Source organism: Lathamus discolor, chromosome 5, assembly GCF_037157495.1.
Source record: "Lathamus discolor isolate bLatDis1 chromosome 5, bLatDis1.hap1, whole genome shotgun sequence".
In the NCBI taxonomy this organism is placed as follows: Eukaryota; Metazoa; Chordata; class Aves; order Psittaciformes; family Psittacidae; genus Lathamus; species Lathamus discolor.
The window spans coordinates 11,251,490-11,270,777 of NC_088888.1; the positions used below are offsets into that span (position 1 = coordinate 11,251,490).

Below are 19,288 nucleotides of genomic sequence, written 5' to 3' on the forward strand. Positions count from 1 at the left end.
TATATAAGGTCACAGAGATACCAAACGAAAAGCTGGTTTCCACTAATACCACAATTCTCATAGGGAAGTTTTAGAGACTCTTTTCTAGGCTTACAATAACCTAAAATACACTGTTTAGTACTTGTGTAACTTGGCTATTGTTGTACATAATCCTTCAGGAAAGAACAATGAATGCAGTGAACCATACAAAGTTTGGGGATTGTCACCTGAAACAATTGCTCAGGATAACAGTATACTAAATACATCTGCACTCTCCTCCTCAGCATTTATGTTTGCAGAAGATCTGGGGGGAAAAAACAGTAAGATTTCAAGTCTTAACAGTTTACTCACTGACAAACCTTTTAAAGCACAGGTTTCACAACTGAATTTGTTTATGAAGTCATTTTATGCTGTGCTACTCACCTCTTCTCAAAATTCCACAAACCCAGCACATAAGCTTAGAGGTCTAGATAAGCATGGTTTTCTCACCCAACACAGCAAAGAAGAGGGAAAAACATTCACTGTGAGATGAAGCTACCCAAGAAGAAATGTTATTCTTACATAAAACCTCAAGATTAAACACCTATTTAACAGCAATGGCATAAAGGAGGTTTACATTTGCACAGCTCTCACAAAATACTCCATGGAAAGTGTTCCAAATGCTCATAGTGAGCATCAGCTCTTCCTCTTACCCACTTCAGTGTTCCCCACAACGAGCTTGGCATTGGGGTACTGGGATTTGAGAGCCACCAATTCCTTGAGAGTTGTAGGCTGGATCCACATCACACGCTCACCTTTGAAACACAGCTGTTTCTGCTGTTTGTTACTCTGAGTCTGCAAAAGTGAATTCACATAGAATTCAGCCCATAGACAGTGAATTCAGCTAGAGCTTGGCTCAAGCCAAGAATCCCTGCTCACATGCTGCCCATGCCTATGCCGGGCCAGTCTCCATCTTAGTAAAGTTACTTATGGTTAGCTGTGATACCCACATAGTTGTTGGCAGATAGTTATTCCCCATCCTTCTGCTAGCAGTGACAAGAGTCTTTTTCATGCTGACAAGAGTTTTTCCTTCCTGCTATTGCCAGTTGCATTCTGCAGACATACCTCCCTAGCAAGACCTGTGCCAGTAAGCTCCATCTCACCAAAGTCCTGGCAGATGCCTGTGGCTTCAGCCATCTTGGAGGTAATGGGTTTTCCATTCTCATCTCACTGCAAAAATGTCAGTCCTTAGCACTGCTGAATTTGAGCTACCAGCTGTACAGTCAGATTCTGGTTCCTTTAATTCCTTCATCCAGTGATTGAAGAAAACAGACTCATGCAGCTGCCCCCCAGCAACATCACATCAACTTTTAGGCAGGAGAACATCTTAGAGAAGAAGCAGATGGGACCTATCTCATGCTAAATATATATTATGCTATATATGAGAACCTCCTCATGCTGTAGCTCATGACACATTTAGGCGGAGTGCAGCAGCAGAACAAACAACTGAATTCCAGTTGATTGTTAAATGTGAAGGAAGCTGTAAACACGCCATGTCCTGGACTAGATTCCTGGCTGGGACACATTCACTTAGGTGAAAACTACCCCAAAAAAGAAAGGAATAAAACATGGTGAGAAACTAATCTCACCTAACTTTTCCTGTCAGTGTGAGCTAGCCAGCTGCTACTCCTGCTACACTGAATGCAGAAGCTGGTGCTTTTGGAAAGTCATCTAGTTGAAACATATATTCAGCTATATCCCATAGCTCCTACTTCTTTTCCTACACTATAAAGAGAACACAGGGTCATTAGCTCAGATACAGCTGTATTTAATGCAGAAGTTCACGTCTGACCTAGTAAATTGAAATCTAGATGTCAGCAACTGTTCCACCCATGGGGCAGTGACCAGAAAGGAAGGCAACCCAAGAGCAGTCACGTATAGTGAGAAACAGTGAGGAAAGCCAGCCAGCTGGGGCAAGCACTTGGCCTGCATATCTTTTAAGTCACACTGGTTTAAAGGCCTTCTCTTTTATACAACAGGGAAGCATTTATGCCCATCCATCTTTTATCAGCAGCCATCTTCTGCCTGACATTTCCTTGGGGCAGAGACGCAGCGGACACTCAAACCCCGTGCAGCACAATGAAACCAATGAACCACATACTATTTCTTTTTGAACGAACTTACCATTAACTCTGGTGGGAAGATGGGCTCCTGTGTGGGGTCCAGTGGCTGGAACTCAGAAGAATTGAACAGGCTGGAGGACATCATTTTCTACGACAGAGATAATGCAAATGGCTGGGTGGCAGAGAAGAAAGCTATCTGCATACAACACTAACTTGTTCCTCTTTCCAGTCAAATCCCTATTACTATTCCATGGAGCAAAGGATGGCAAACACAGCAAAAAGATATCACCTGATTCAGCATTTCGGGTGTTTGCATTTTTCTGATCACAACGCATGTCAGAAATAAGAACCCAAGCCCTGAACTCACTAACAGGCTTTTGCCAATCAGAAATGACATCACTTTCACATTGGCATGTTAAATTACAAAAGGTACCTTTTCTGAGGTAAGATTTGCATAAATAGAGGTAAATACAAAACAGTGGGGTTTGGCACAGAACAAGCCAGAGTTAAGACTTCAAAACATCAGAAATAGAGGAAAAAATAACAGTTGAAGGGCACCTTACCACATTGTCTTCTTTCCCGTTCATGCAGCAGCCTGGACCATTGGCTTTTCCTCCACAGCAGCCCCCATTCTAAAGAAGTAACAAGCACACTTCAGCTATTCTAAACAAAGTCAGAATATCCCGGCTTTTACATGACATATTCCTTCCCTTTTATGTAGTAATTATATGTAGTAATGGTTTTCATTAATAAGCTACTTTGATAAAAGAACTCCAAGCAGTCCTAATTGCTGGAATATTTCATGCAACACTGAATGCTTCCTAGCAAAGAATCCAGAAGAATTCACTGGAATTCCTGGCAAATAATTTCATTATATTCTCTCTTTCCTAAATTCATTTTATAGTTGCACTACCTTGTGTCCTAATTTGTGTTTTCATCTCTCCATTGTCTGCACCTCAACTGGCACATAAAATGTGATTGTTTTCCTCCAGATATCACAAAAGCTTCCAATTGCACAATTTATTGGAACAGTGATTAAATTACTCCATTCATCACTGGACTGCAGAGTTTGGGAAAGATTGTACTGGGGAATTAAATGGGTTTTAGATCTGTTTTCACAGAAAGATGCATAGCTTAAATATACCAGAAGCTGGTAACACATTCTTACAGTTGTCACCATGCTATTTAGCAAAAGAGTTGCACCTCCCAGATTCAGAAGGAATGTGTGTAGCTCGCTAGCGTATAACCTGCGTCATGATGGCTATTCATGCTAATCAGGACAGATTCAGCGGCAGCGTTTTCCAAGAGCAGACGTTCAAACAAGCTCAGAGGGCTCTGAATATCTGCACCACAGCAGAGGTGACTAAAACATCAAAACTAATAATACCAGCTCAAGCTGAAACAAGTGCAATGATGTTGTGTGTCCTGGGTTGTAGGTGTGCAATGCTGGGGAATCACGGTGAGACCCTTGGCAAGGTGATCTGAGATGATGCTTTTCAGAGGTCATTCCTCTTCCAAAAGCAACAGGTGGACAGCTGTGTGATGAGAGCCTCTGCCATCACTGCATCATCATCTTGTCACAGAAAATGGGTAAAAGTGAAGTAATCCAGTCCTGGGCTAAAGGTTGGACTTGATGATCTTAAAAGGTCTTTTCCAACCTGACTGATTCTGTGATTACATTGCAGATTATGGCTATTCAAAATTCAGCTTACCATGCTATTTTCCCTCTCACTACGACAGCATCCAGTGCCATTGGCCACTCTGCCACAACAATCCAAGTCCTGTGGGGACAAAAACTGTTCTGAGAAACACATGCAGACTCCAAGGAAATAAAGTAGAGTTGATTCACTTTTGAGAGATCCCACATTTACTGTATCCAAAGCAGAAACGGGGGATGGAAGCTGCCAAGCAAGTAGGCATTTCCCTTGTCAGTGGAAGGCAGTACCCTGCAGTGTGATGGCTAGGTCATCTGTCAGTCTACTGACAGACCTCTTGTCTAGTTTAGAACTACTCTGGTCATTCAAACAGTATCTCTGGTTGAGCTGGAGCTGTGAGGAGATACTGAGAGAAGAATAAAAGGGACAAGCACATACAATACAATACCTAGTACTCTACCAGCATCCAGTTGCATTCAGCTCAGGGGACTATCTTAACCCAGTGTAGTTTCTGTCTCTTTAGTAACCCTTCACAGGTCTCTGTCCAAGTACATGCTCAGTCTCCCTTGAAGCCTGTGCAAGTTTTTGGTGCCCACAACGCCCTTTGGTGAGTTCTGCAGGTCAGCTACCTGGTATATGACAGATCATCTGCCTTTGTTTTCAACCTGACTTCTACTAGTTTCATTTCTTGACATTTTGCTCTTGTATTGGAAGAAGCAGCAAACAGCAGATGCCTGCCCACATTCCACCTGCCAGTCACAATTTTACAGATCTCTCTCAGAGATCACCACAAACCAGTACATGGGCTATGTAGAGCCCCTTCCCTACTGCTTCCCTGTATGGCAACTGGATTACCACATATGTGATCCTTATTCTGCTTCTCTGAATCTTCCCCTGTTCTGCTGTACCCTGCCAGATGAGAGGACCAGAACTGCACAGAGTACTCAAGTGTAGGAAGAGCCATAATGCAGACAGAGGCATGGCAGTGTTTTCTGTTTTGTTCTCTAGCCTTTGAAGGGTTGTTTTGACTGCCAGTGAGCATTGAGCTCATGCTTTGTGGAACTCCACCACACCTCCAAGATGAGGAAGATGACCTTGTGTCTGCTCAGTCTATCCTATTAGATGTGAAATGAGGACTGCCTTTCTTTCTGTAAATTGCTTTGCATTTATTTGCACTGAATTCTTTATCCCATTCTATTCTCCAGCCTCTCAGGTTCATTAAGTCCTTCTGAAATTCCTCAAAGTCTGTTTCTGTCCTCACTACCCAAGACTAACACAACCTCCGTTAACTTATTTCTCACATGACTCTTTTCCACTGCATTTAGGGATATTGTGAATAACCTCACATACACCATAGGTCTCAGCAGAACTCCATGAGTGACCACCCTCCATTGCAAAACCACACCATTTTCTCCTACCTGTCATTTCCTGCCTTTTAACCAATCTTTCATCCATACAGAGATCTTTCCTCTTACCCCATGGCTGCTTATTGTCTTTAAAAGCCTTTGGTGAGACACTGTTGAAAGCCTGCTGGAAATCCAAGTAGACTATATCAACTGGGTTTGTCAACCATTTGTAGTGGATCTCACTCCTGCTTGTACTTTTTGTTGATCATAATTCTGGATAATAAAATGGAATCAACGGGCAGCATTCTAAATTCTTTACTTGTGATATTTAATACCAGAGTAGCCCCATAAGTGGCTGATAATCACTGAAGTACCTAATGATCCCCTTTGCTTCACAGACTCCAGCGGTCTTACAGGAATAAAGGGACTAGAGAAAACTTTAGGCAAAGCTTCACACCTCACTCAAACCAGCAGGTGAATTCTAGGCTAGAGCTATAACTTCTTTCCAGAGCTATTTTAGCTCTGCAGCTAATCTTCCAAGAAAGCAACTTTCTCCTCAGATATCCCCACAGTGTGTCCCTATTCATGCACCATACATACCTTTACACTTTTTCCACATCAGCGATCATGTGCAAGCTGCATTATGCAGAGACACTGAGAACTGACAGAAAAGAATCAGTCTGATAACCTGTGATCCATAAAGGGACCACCAGGTGTTGGACTTCCAGCAACTGGGGTGAGTAAAGGAGTTGGTCTTCCTGCATTATTATTGCATGAAGCACATGCAAAGGGCTCAAGAGTTGGAGCTGGGCTGTTGTGGCATGTGTATACATTTCTTCCATCACCATTTCATCTCAAGCTGTATTTCAGTAACAGAAAGACAGTCAACCTTCCAGATTTGTTTTAAACATTATCTGAAGCCACTTACTTTAGCAAATGTCCTGTATCCTTCCAGAATTGGTCTGTATCCCGTACACCGACACAAGTTCCCTACATTGCCAGAGCAAAAGGATAAAGATTCAGTGTCATTTGGCTGAAAACTTCTCTTCTTTTAGAACATTTTATTGTTCTCACAAAAGCTTGTCGAATCTGGGTAAAGTTAATGAAATTTTCCTCTTCCCAGTGCTTTCATTAATATTGTGCTTGCAACAATCCTACCACCCTTTTCTATTGAAATTAATTAGAAAAAAAAAATGCAATCTGCCTTATTGAGTATTCATCTACCTCAACCGTGTAAGTGTAGTCAGTGTATCAACTATCCAGTCTCCTGAATTAGAGAGGTTGCTTTCTCCTGCATCTGATTTCCTCGTGGGTCAGTGCCAGAAGCACAGTAATAGCTCTAACCTCAGCAATAATAGCAGCCCCTCAGATGATTTACACAGTTGGATTCTGCCACACTCCATCACCTATATTGCTGTCTTTACCCTTTACAACATGAGGTTGGCTGGCACAGCTGCTGTCACCTCTGCAGGCTCTTGTGACAGCAATGAATAAAGATGTAGAGATTAGTGGCATCTTAATCAAAGACTGAGGCTACTTGCCCCTGCTTCAGGGCAAACAATGAGCTTCTGTGAGATTTTCCAGTTTATTTTTGTTCATATAACACCTGGCCAGTCTCCTAGGGGAAAAGCTACTTCTTAACTTCATGACAATTGGCTATCTTTAATGAAACACATTAACCAAAGGTGCACCTCCATCCCATTTGGTGAAGCAGATGTAATAAAAGCAGAACAGGCTGCAGCTCTGCAGGGCTATGAGTATTACCTTGGAAGGCATCTTCTATGTCCTCCATTTTGGGCTCAGGTTTGTTCCGAAGCAACGTGTACATGGACATGACAATGCCTGGAGTGCAAAAGCCACATTGGGACCCATGACTTTTTGCTATTCTCTCCTGAAAAAAAGTAACAACAGCCATCAGGTCACAATATCAAGTTCACTGTTGTGCTTCTTTCTGTAACACCCCTGTTAAAAAAATACAATCTCACCAGAGGAGCTAAAACTATCATCAGATGTTCCCTGATGAGACGGTCAAATACTGCGTGAAGCAGACTGCAAAAAAAGAGAACTCCCTGAAAAGTATGCATCTAGGCTTTGAATTCCCAACTGAAGGTGACTAAAACCTCCAACGAGATCAGGAGTTCTCCAGATCTACCATGCTAGAAAAGTAGGGGCTACTTGTATAGACATGAGTGTGAGTTTCGAAAGTTAGCTGGTAGAATCTTCAGGGGAGATAAGGAAAAGAAGACAAGCAAACAAAGGTCAGCCTAGCTGCCATCCACTCATGCATGTCTAATGTACTCTTCACTTTGTTGTTTACTGTCTCAGATACTGGCACAAGTCCTACCTGCTGTACAAACTGAGATGAATCATAATTCCTCCTAAAGGAACAGTATCCCTGATAAAGCTGAGGCTTCCACAAAAAGTGCATTATAACACCTTGCTAGAAGAGCAAGGCTTCACATTCCTGTCACTCCTCCCCACCAAGAATATTTTGGGATTCCAGGAACATTGCTGAACCAAACCTTATTGCTTTACTGCAGGGAAGGTTCCTAACCACACAGGATGAGAAACCAAGGTCTTTCATGGAAGACCGCAGAGAAGCCAAAACCTAACTCAGATTCCTGGCTCCAGGTCATTGTATAGGCTTTCACCATAACATCAGTCTTCCCAGTTCCTGAGATATGGTCCAGGATGCGGACCAAACACAGCCATATAGCCCTAAAACAAATGCATTATCAATTCAGCCAGGATAGCACCAGTTAACCTGCTACGGTGTAACAGAGCTGCAGCACTGACCCATAAGTTTGATTCCATCACATAATCATTCCTGCAAGTAAAGACTACTCATATGGGAAGCCAAATGCCCACGTTTAACGTTATGACAGAGGTCCCAACGCCTTGCAACAGAATTCATTAACGTAAGAAGAAAACATGAATAGCGGGTTTTAAAGTTGCCAGTATATTAAGCTTATTAATATTAAGCTATTAAGCTTACCTGGGCAGGGTGCAGCCTGGATTTTGTGTTTCCTATGCCTTCAACAGTAGTTACAGCTACATGATGCAGGGCACAGATAGGGAAGAGGCAAGCATTGGCAGTATGGTGGCTAAAATAATAAATTAAGGTCATTTCATTTGTCAGTGCTGCTCAACAAAGGAAAAAGTGGACAGGAGGACTGTAGCAGTGGACACAACAGGAGAACTTACATAGATGTGATACAGGTATTCATTACATAACCAATCTGACACCAGCCAAAGTTCTCATCAATTTCACTTGAACTTTAAACTAAGTATGCACCAGGATTTGACCTAGAAATTAGAACCTGAAACATCCTTGTTGCATGTTAACCTTTACAGAAACCAAGTAATTCATAGAGGCAGACGACAAATACCAAGATGTTACACAGCTGGTCTGTCCCACTCACAAAGTTACAGAAAAGCATTTAGTTCTTGGCCTTTTGCCTAGGAAACAATTGCTAGATGGTAGACATCATGAAAAAATTTGAGGTTGAAGGAACATAATAATATTATATTACAGATAGAATATAACAATATATAGAAATATATTATAAATAGAATAATGATGCCAAAATTCCTACAGTAACTAGCTGCTTCATTTCATTTCTATCAAGACAGAATAAGGACCCTAAGGATATCCTATTCAAGACCACATTATGAAGCAGGACCACTAAGTTGATCTCAAGTTAAAGTATCTCCAAGCATTATTCCAAATATATCCAAGATTTCCTTGCTTTTCCTCTGCCTTATCCTCTCTCTCCATTCCCCATTTTGTTTGATTCCATTGCTCCACTCATCAATTAAAGAGAGAACAGGAGGAAGTGTCTTAGGAAATAAGAGTCATTCGGAAGGATACAATAGAAGTAGAGAAAAAGTGAATAACTGCTGGCATAGAGGAACCAGATTATTGCAGTAATACAACAGCAATAAAGATTTTATCACAGTAATCATTATTTGGGTGATCACAACCAAGAGTTATGTTACTTTGCAAGAAAGGAACATAAAGGTATTTTGAATTGGGAAAAGACAGATAGCCTGCAAGCTAGAGTCAGTACAAATATTTCAGGGCACAGTGAAATAGTTCCCTATCAGCACTGTGTAATGCTGTAGGAAAAAACATCTTCTTGTCTTGAGTTTATGTTCTGAAAGTGAAAAACTATGTTTTGGCAGAAACATACATTATATAACTTTTGTTAAAAACAGTAACACTTCCGGAATGTCAAGAATCTGGATCTGTCCCCATTTCATTTCTCTGTTGAAGAGTTTAGATTGCAAAGGATACAGGATTTTCTTCCGAAAGGGATCATACTTGGATATCATTACAGTGCAAGCACCACATCCACCTTCTCCACAGCCTAGTTTGGTTCCACATAGGCCCACTGAGAGAACAGGAATCAAGGAAAACAAAGAAAGTTGGCAGAAGCCTACTCAAAGAGGTGTCAATCAAGGCTTAGCAACATGTTCTTGCTGGAGACAAAACACTCATTTTTAATGCCTAATAATTTAACTCAACATAAGCAAAGTTTCAAATACTGACATGTGAGCTCCAAGATCAACACCCAAAGCCCTAATAAGGAGGCAGTTCATGTTCAAATAGACTCTTAGGATAAACAGAAAAGTGTCTGAACTTCAACAGTTCCCACTTTTCTTTAGACTCAGAAAAGGAACTGATATAAGGGAAACAAAGCAGCCAGCAACTGTGGGCAAAACAGTGAGCAGGAGCTGTTCAGGCACGCACCACATCCCTGAGATACATGGCGACATCTCCTTCTGCACCTCTTACCAGTGGTGGTTGGCTTCTTCCTCCACCTGGTGATTCCTACCACTCAGAAGGTGCCCAGGCAGAGCAGTCACATAGTTCTAAGAGTCACACAGTTAAGCACTGACAGAGGAGCTGCACTTGAACTACTCACAAACTACCTGCATCTTGAGATCCATGGTCTGGCCACCCCAGCTCCTCTCTTGGCCTCATTTATGATGGCTTCCACACTGCTAGGAACAAAACAGCTAAGCCCATTTGCCAGCAGCCTGATTCAGGTAAGACCCCAGGAAACACTGAGAGCCAGAACTAGCAGAGATGCACAGAATCACTGCAGAGACACTTGGGAACTCACAAAGGGTGTGCACCGGCCTAAGCAGGTTCCTCCACAGTCTGCAAAGTGGATGTCTGTACTTTGAAATCAGGCGTTACATCAAACATCCTGCAAAGGGCTTTCGGGAAAGAATTCCTCGAGTCACATCTGCTTTGGGTTCCTTCACTCACTAGAAGGTGATTAGAAGCTGCTATCTATTGTGAAAAGGATTGGCCAATGCTGAGATGTTTTTGGTGGGAAAAGAATAGCAGCTTTCATTGGCAATGGACACACACCTTTGCTGAGATAATCAACTTAAGCCTATGGAAAAGCAACAATCATCATGATTCAGGGAACTCAAATCATCATTGCCTTCACTGCAAAGATTCTGGAACTGACTATTTTCATAGAATCATGGACATTAGAATCATTTTGGTTGGAAAAGACCTTCAAGATCATCAAGTCTAACCATAAACCTAACACTTCCAAGTCTACCACTAAATCGTGTGTAAGCACTGCCCACTTTACATGGCAACAGCGCCAATTTGCCTCTGTTTCTCAAACTGTCTGACCATCACCAGACATCTACAACCTAAGTTTACCAGAATGTTCTTGTAGAAGATCAGAAGGTTTTGAAGAGCTCTGGTTATCTCTTTACACAGCTATTTGCATTAGATATTAACAAGCTTACACATAAAAGGTCTAGTGGTCATAAGAGCACAAAGGCACAGGGTCATGCCACTTATTTTCCTTCTTGAACTTTATCCACCCCAGGCACAGTCAGGCAAAACAGGGCTGTTGATAGTTCTGCTGGAAATCCCAAAGGAGTGTGATTTATATTCTTGTACTTCTTTCAGATCCCAGACAAGCAGAACACGGCAGCATGGTGAAATAAGAGTGCATGATTCTCTTTAAGGCATAAACCAACAGATGTGAACAGTTGGGCATATGCACACACCCAGCTGGTCAGACAAAACCTCAGAAGGCACTACCTACCGAACCAGGCCTAGTATAGCCAGCCTGGTCATCACAGTAATAGCTACCCAGCTCCTGAAGGTAATCTGACTCATGTGTTGACCAGTTTCGAACAGAAATGAAACGTGACTGCTTGCATCTACTCCTGTAACATGCCCAAAGTATGTGGTGGGAACCTCTGCCTCTGAGTTTGCATCCCTGGGTCATCTGATAAACAGGCCACAGGACAATCAAGTTATTAGATATTAAGTATCCAGTAATACCCCAATTATTGGGTGATAAAGCAAGCAGCTCAAGTGGCTGTAATATTTTGGCCAGAAAGTTCTTTACAATTTGTGTGGAACAGATCTGAATTTCCTTTAATTTTATTGTCTTTTTTCTTTACATCCTATTCTAATTCCCAGTAATACTCAGAGTTTTCCCTTTAAAATATTAATAAATTATTTAAAGTTTATTTAAAGAACATTATTCAAAATTTGCTGCTGTTGAAGCTTGGAATACCAGCTGTAATCTTTGGCAGCAAGAAACACCAGACCCTGCAGAGCCCTCCCTCTTACACTCTGCACAAGCTCTGCCTAGCACTCAAGTGACAGGCAGAACAGTAAACAATTATGAAATGCTGTAGGCATTTAAAGCTTTCTGCTGTTTCTTCTGACACTGGATACGTTTTCTTCGCAGGTAGGTTAGCAGAGTTGTTTCTGGGTCCACATCTTTCTCCACCACCTGGAAGAAGAGAAAGGTCCTGTTACGCACAGAATGCTGAACAACATAGATGGGTTAGTTGGAAAGAGAAAGCTTGGTCTTTCTATAACTTCCTTTCAGAGCGGGAAGAAGAGCCACTGATTAACTCCTCTTACTAGGTTCAGCAATGTTGGCCACATACCCAGACACAACTTTTCGTTGACTTTATTGCGACAGAGAAAATACGCGTTACATATGTCAGAGTTTTTCAGTTTTTCACACTGAGACAAATCTTCAGAAATGGCAAATAGAGTCAGTAGTGAGCAGAGAGAAAGAACTGTGTTTTGTACTCAAGTTTTGAATTCTTGACATCTCCCCAAATTGCATCTCATCTTTACTGACCATATATAACTGACCTCTGTCCCTTCTCCTTCTCATTATTAGAAGAGACCGAGAAACGAGCACATAAACAGAATGACAGAAACAGCACCAATAATAGTCTTTGCACAGAAAAAAAACCACAGCAGAAGCCCTAAAATGAGCAGTACAGGTGCTGCAGGACACACAGCAAGTACCAAACATCTTGAAGTTTCTCTTTCTTCCCTGCTAACATTAAATCAGTGTTACATTAGCTGCCATCTTAAATGTAGGAATAGGAAATATCAGCCAAGGGGAAATTTTCTCTGCACATTTTGAGTCAGCTCCATCCTATTAGCGAACAACAGTATTAGCAGTTACTTATTAGACGGAAAATTAGATTTTACTTGAAGCTCTGCCCAAGGGTCAGAAACCAAAGTCCTGTCCTTGCCACCAAATGGCCGCAGAGCTTGTCTTCCCCTTTTTCTGTTATTAATAAAGTGTCAAGAAACTTTTCCAGATTCACTGTGTGAATGTAATGTGCCAGAATGTAATCATGTGCTCTTGGCTCTTACATTGTGCAAGTCCTAAGTACAATAGTTACAGTTTATTTAAATTGATCACTCCCAGTTTGAAGGGCAATTTGAAACAGAGGTCAACTGTGCAAGCCTTTTTGCTTCCTGATAAGAAACCTTCACAGTCTCTGGACTGCTTCAATGTTATGCCTTTGACACGTGACAGAGCTATTCTACAACACAAGGTACATACTTCCTATTTGAGTCCACGTTTTTAGAACTAGCCGATAAAGCTGCTGCTACAAAACAACTGGCCATTTTTTGCATCTCTCATCCCTCCATGGAGGATAATCTATAAGGAAACAGAGTTCGTTCTTCTAGCTTGGGGATGTCTTACTGTAAATCATACAACACTTGTTGCTGCTATTCAGAGCAGAGTGTTCCTATTCCCTCACCTTTTGGATGCATAGAAACAAGTAAGAGCATGTAGAGGCTCTCATGACCAGTTGGTTCAGAGTAAGCACATATATCCTTCTGCTGTAGTCTGGGAAACAGACATGAGCAGATAATTCCAAAAAATACCTGTGACTACAAGTGTCCCATAGACAAAAGGCCTTTGTGAGCCCTTTCACAGGAAAAGAGACTTTCTCAGCAACTCATCCTCTCATTATCAAGCTGAGTTTCTTCCTTAGGGCTGTGCCGATGGTCATTGCAAGCCCTTCAAAGCAGCTTCCAAGATAGCCAGGCACTGAGAAGAAGCTTCAATACTTCAAGACTGAGATTATTCAAAGAAAATGTCTCAAGAATTCTTCTTGAAGGAACCCAAGCAGAACTCCAGTATGCACTCAAACCAAGCAATTAAAAGCTTGGCCTAGTGGCTCCTTTTCAGAAAGTTAAGTAAGAAATGAAACATGTGCCTAAGCCTTCATTCAACAAAGCATTTAGCCACTCAGCTCCACACACTTTCAGTGAAGTATGTAAGCATGTGTTAAGTTCCAAAGTCAACCCTCTATTCGGCTTTATCAGAAAGTGGCTCCTACTATGCAGTAGGAACATGTCCTGAGCAAATCCATGCTCTTATCCTGCTGAAACCAATAGCCCAGGATTCCTACTTCAGTCACTTCAAACTACTCCACTGTCTCAGCAATGCTGACAGAGACTTGGGATCAGAGGGAGATAAAGGGTAAGAGCTGGGAGGACATTTTGGTTTAACCCAGATCTCAAATATCAGAGAGCAAGGAGTCATTTCTTTGCAATGAGGGTCCTGGCAGGGGGATGCTTGTTTACAAGCCTCTCTTGTTGGCTATAGAGTGTGAACTTTTTACTGTTCCTCCCTTTTGCTCATTGCCATTGATGAAGAATGGCATGCTGCAGGACACCACCAGCCTTTGGTTTGTTACAATCACCTACTGTGATTTGTTCTGAAAATATTTTAAAACCCTGTGGGTGGGGATAACATCTTCTCTTGTCTGATGCCCAGAACAACATGATTCACAGCTCAATATCTTACCCATCAAAACAATTCCTGCTCACCTCCCCCAGTGTCCTCGAATAGAAGGAAAATGAATTATATTCACTGCCCTCAGTGGGAGTAGGATCAACCTACTTAGACACTGTGATTAAAGAAATATTTCATTTTTGCTCATTACTGGCTGGGTTTTTTGATTTTATTTTTAAGCCAAATTTCACGTTGCCAGATACATCACTTTGGCAGATTCAAAACTGTGGATTTTACTGCATGTGGTAGCTTAAATATTAATCAAATGCAGAAGGAAACTTTGTTGGAAATGTTAGGATGGCACAGACAGTCAAATGACTCCAAATTTGCTCTGTACTGCTGTATTTGTAGTACACAGCTATTTGCCTACTCATTCTAGGAATTTTAAACACACAGATCACCTCAGCAGGGAGCTCAGCTTGGCCCCATAGCTCTTCAGGCACTACATGGAACAAGTTCCTAAGCAGTTCCACACACTTAGAGCCCATGGGCTGGTCCAGAGAGGTGTTCAGCTCACTTCCCCATGTTTTTATGTAAAACACTTGGCTCTCAGTACATATTTTGTTTGCTCTCTTCTCTACCAGTGTTCACTAACTCAGATAACTTTGCCTTTACAACATAAAGCATCATGTCTAAATTAGTATTCCCAAAAAGTCAAAGAAAGGGTTTTTCAATTTAAAAGAACAGTAGTTGAGAAAGCTAAATAGAGAAACAAAAAGGAAAAGAAAATGGAAACTTTCCCAGTTTACCAAACAACATGCTAAGCTTTCCATCAGCTAGGGTCTTCAAATGAGAAACAGATGCCTTTCTGAACAACAAGCTCCCATCCAATCACTAGTCCCTAGTCACTCAACTAGGCACTAGAAGAGAAGGTGGAAGGTTTTAACCAGACTGCCCCACAGCAAGTCAGACTAGTCAGTGGTAAAGGTCCTCTAGGACCTTAAAATCTGTGAATGTGTATTTCCTGAAGTAACGAGAGATTTCAAATTCATTTACTAGGGCAAAGGATTAGAACACCGAGGAACAGACTGAATATAACCACACAATGTGAATCTGCTATTGCTCATGAGAACATTTTGTTTTGCTTTAAACCAGCATGCTGAAAACTTGTAATTCACTGTTTATGTAGGACCCAGAGAATTCCAAAGCTCAAAAAAAATTCCTGTATTTTGGCTGGTCCCATCTGCAGTCAAACATCCACAGGCTTTGGAAGAGGTCTAATGTGGCCTCCAGCACAGCACCCCTCTTAACACTCAGAATGGGAATAGAAATAGAAATATTGACTCCATGTGTTTGAACTAAAATGACATGCTATATATGCATCAGACAGACTTGTCAGCTAAGGAAAACAAAACTGCCACTATTAGTTTTCAATTGAGTGTTGTTTTCCATTCTACTCGAGGCAGATTCTGTGTTAACTCTGTGTGCACACAGATAACTCTGTGTTAGTTCTGTGCCAAGCTTTATACCCAGTGAAGTAAACAGGTGCTTAAAATAAACAGTCCTGAATGTGAAGTATGCTCAGCTGTTCTGAAGAGACTTCTTTGACAACACTGCAGACTAGGCTAAAGTAAGAGAGAAGGATTTGCTGCCATGAAAGTCCCTATCTTATCAACCACCTCTTATCGCAGTTTTGTACTATGACAGAATATGGGCAACCCATTATCAATGTCAAGCTGTCAAGAATTCACACAGCAGTAACCTTTCTCACAGGCAATGCTGTCACATTCTTCACAGCAAATCAACAGGAATATTTAGCCAGGACTCTATGGATGGAGCCACATCCTACCTTGCTACCTGCTGTTTCAGCAGCATTGCCCAGGCACTTCCCACCACCCTTTCTATCACATAACATCTCATTGTGCAGACATGTCCCAACAAACTCCACATTCGTTGCCACAGATTGGATTGCCCCATGAGCCCAATTCTCTCTCTTAAACCTGCATTTGGTGGTGGTGTAACTCAAGCCATTTTGACAGCACATCCAAGAAGGGAATAGGAAGAAAATGTCACTAGAGGCTCTGAATAGAGCACAACCCAGGAAGGCCTCTCCTCTCTGATCAGTGGAACGTGCTCCTTTGCTAGCAGTGTCACATCCATGAGCCAGCAGGGAAGGATACTAAGACAGCCTTGACACACAGAATGAGTTGATACCACTGGTAGTATTAATCATTCCCTGGTGGGATTTTCTTAGCCAACAACTGTCAAGATCACACTGTGATAAACCCCTTTACACATGCACAAGGTCAGCTCTGAGATGTGGCTTTTGTAAACAAGAGCTGCAGTTCCATAAAAATTGCTGAAAGGCATCAAGGGCAACGCCATTCACAACATATTTATGAGCTTCAGGACAGAGTAAGAACAGATAACAGGTACAAAAGGAACTGTTTGCCTTCCACTGCTAGCCTTCATGGTCTAGGCTGCTCTTTCTTCCCCTCTCTGCCTCATAGCACATAAAAGAGTCCCACAGAACCAGTTCTGTGCAGCTCAGTCCCTTCTTTTTTGCCTTGACTGATATACATTTTCATGTTAGCCAAGAGTCTCCTCCAAGAAGAAGGGCTTTTCCATTGATTTCTGCAGAGCAATGCTCCTGTACTACTAAAAATACATAACTACTAATAAATGCTGAAGCTGTAAACGCATACAAGAATTTGTTTATAAACTCTTCATACCTACCATGAGTAGCATATTGGTTCTGAACCTTAGCTGCTCTGGCATCAGAACTACAATTCTCTTCCATTAGAGCATATCAGAAAATGAAAACAAGGCAGTGTACTTGGCTTGTGTCAGGGTCTGGATTTTCCAACATGTTTGTGGCAACTTTGTACTGCCAGACTCACAATGCTCCCAGCTCACCCTCTAAAAATTGGGGTTCACACAGTAGGGAGCTGAAGTCACTAAAACCTTCACAGAGCAAGAAGATGACAAGTTAATGGTATGCCACCTGTGCCCACCATAGCAGAAAACACATCAGATGAAATTCACACATCATCTTGTGCCACTGCCTCACAGTCTTGATCAGGCTCTATTACCTAGCCATGATTAACCTGGAGCTTCAAGTTTTCACCTCCCTCTAGAAACAATGAACGGCTGATATGTCAATTAACACTGACATAGGAGCCATTCCTGATCTGTGTGAGCAAAGCTTAGTTGTCACCCTTGTTTACAGAACCTCAGAAACAGGACTGGGTTCTACATCAGTATTACATTCAAAAGCCCTTCTACTAACTGGCAATCCATTCTAGATAAGCTTCATTCTTTACCTAACTATCGATACTTTGATAAAACAAAACTTTAGTATCAAATGCTCTAGTACCTTGGGAGGTTCAAATTCCAATCCAGTTTTGGCATTCAAATTCGTAACTAAAACCCCTCATTGTACCAACAATCTCACCCACATTTACACTTGATTAAACCAGTAGGAAAGATCAACAAAAGCAAAAATGATACCAGACCTGTGCCAGTCTATAGGGCAGGTCTCAGAGCTTTTTAGCTAGCTAAGAATAATGTGTTTGTTTAATCTCAAAGGATTAAATAAAATACATATATATTCTCTAGCCCAAACCTGGTGCTGCACGTGATTTACCCCTAAGTAGTGCACAAACTCTCAGCTCCACAGTAGACAGTGGATATGCAACCCTCTCCCCTCCCCAAGTCTCCCAGCTGGAAGCTACTTCGGCACAAGTTTCCCTGCCCAAGTATCTAGGCAAGGGGAAGGCAGCAGGGCAAGTCTAGCATTGAGCTGAGCTCACAGAGCTAACTTGGTACTCGTAGTTCAAAAACAGGCAGCCTTGACTTGTTCCAAGCTTTTGAATAGTCAAGGCTGCAATGATAGCCAGGGAAATCCAAACAGAGAAGGGGCTTTGGAGCAAACAAAGGTGTTGAACATATGCAAGGACCACACACCCTACTGCAAGACACAGTCAGCTTCTTGGGTAATTGTCAGCAGTTGATCTAGGAAACAGTATCAGTTAATGGGCTTTGATTTTAGAGCTTTCTAAATGGAAATGGAACGAACATTTTGCTGAAACCCCTTTTAAAAATCAAAAGTCATAATTACATACAGAACATACAAATTATATATGGATATTTACATATGAGTTATGTTTTCCAGATCTGTTGTAATTACTGAAATGATTTCTACTAGAAATGCCTGTATGAAGTCAGTGCACCTTTACTTAGTCACCTCAGAACTGCAGTAAATTATTGCCAACAAATCTAAAATGTAGAAGGAACATTATATAGTTGTGCTACTCTGAGTGATTCACAAGGTAAAGTCAAAGAAGAGAGAAAGCCACTTAGTAAAGCAATAAGCAGTCTTCACAATTTAATAGGTAAAAGCCATGGCAATTGCGCTGGTATTAGAAACCTTGAAAGGAGGAAAAAGATTACCAGAAAAATAAGTAATCAAGACACGAAGCTGGAATCTTCCTTACCTTTTTACCATTCACAAAGAAAACAAGTTCATCCCTTGTGTCGCTTGGAGCCATCCTGCACACCTTCCAAAATTCACTCAACCAGGGCCACAGATCACCCTCCCAAGAGCAGCCCTACACCCCACAGCGAAGTGAGCACCAGCGATACAAGTAATGTGAGTCTGCCTCAAGAATGTTTGACTTTATTTCTACATCAGTGCCCTGTGAAACCCCACATTATGTAAGAGCCAACGAAGAGGCGTGCCAGCTGCCTTTGGTTGGTGCTTCTGCAGCAGCAATGACAGAAAAGGAGCTGGAACCAGCAGAGTGACCCGCCCCCTTTTATATAGCAATAGATCACAATTCAACTGCATTCCCTTTAGATTATACTGCCAGGCTTGGGGCACTCGGAGTGTGCCACTGCAACAGCTGCCAGGAACACACAGGATTTTGCAATACAACACACACTCCAGGGAAGGGGGTGGGGGGAGGTGTCTCAACTATCCCCCCACCAAATATTAACAAGGAAAAGCTCTATGCATAGCCATTCCCCTGGCATTCACCACACACAGGTCTCTAATGAGAGCACCTGATTATTTATCAACTCCTCCATACATGCACATCAGCTGGTAGACGGACTGCGAGGCTGTTTCACTATCTTTCCTTACAGTTTTAAAG

The 19,288-nt window shown here is 41.8% G+C and overlaps 1 protein-coding gene across 2 annotated transcripts in view; it reads right to left on the bottom strand.

The window, feature by feature from the left end:
• Positions 1–19,288, bottom strand: part of XDH (xanthine dehydrogenase) — a 58,967-nt gene that overhangs the window by 33,105 nt on the left and 6,574 nt on the right. The window contains exons 1-10 of one of the 2 annotated variants that reach the window (XM_065679738.1): positions 18,632–18,881; positions 11,810–11,867; positions 9,380–9,476; positions 8,078–8,186; positions 6,847–6,973; positions 6,011–6,072; positions 3,794–3,862; positions 2,645–2,713; positions 2,143–2,229; positions 672–813 (exon numbers count right to left, since the gene is read on the bottom strand). In XM_065679738.1, coding sequence (XP_065535810.1) covers positions 672–813; positions 2,143–2,229; positions 2,645–2,713; positions 3,794–3,862; positions 6,011–6,072; positions 6,847–6,973; positions 8,078–8,186; positions 9,380–9,476; positions 11,810–11,867; positions 18,632–18,685 — 874 coding nt within the window. In that variant the 5' untranslated portion in view covers positions 18,686–18,881. Of the gene's footprint in view, positions 1–671; positions 814–2,142; positions 2,230–2,644; positions 2,714–3,793; positions 3,863–6,010; positions 6,073–6,846; positions 6,974–8,077; positions 8,187–9,379; positions 9,477–11,809; positions 11,868–18,631; positions 18,882–19,288 lie in introns of those variants that run through there. The other variant, XM_065679739.1, reaches the window with a different exon arrangement.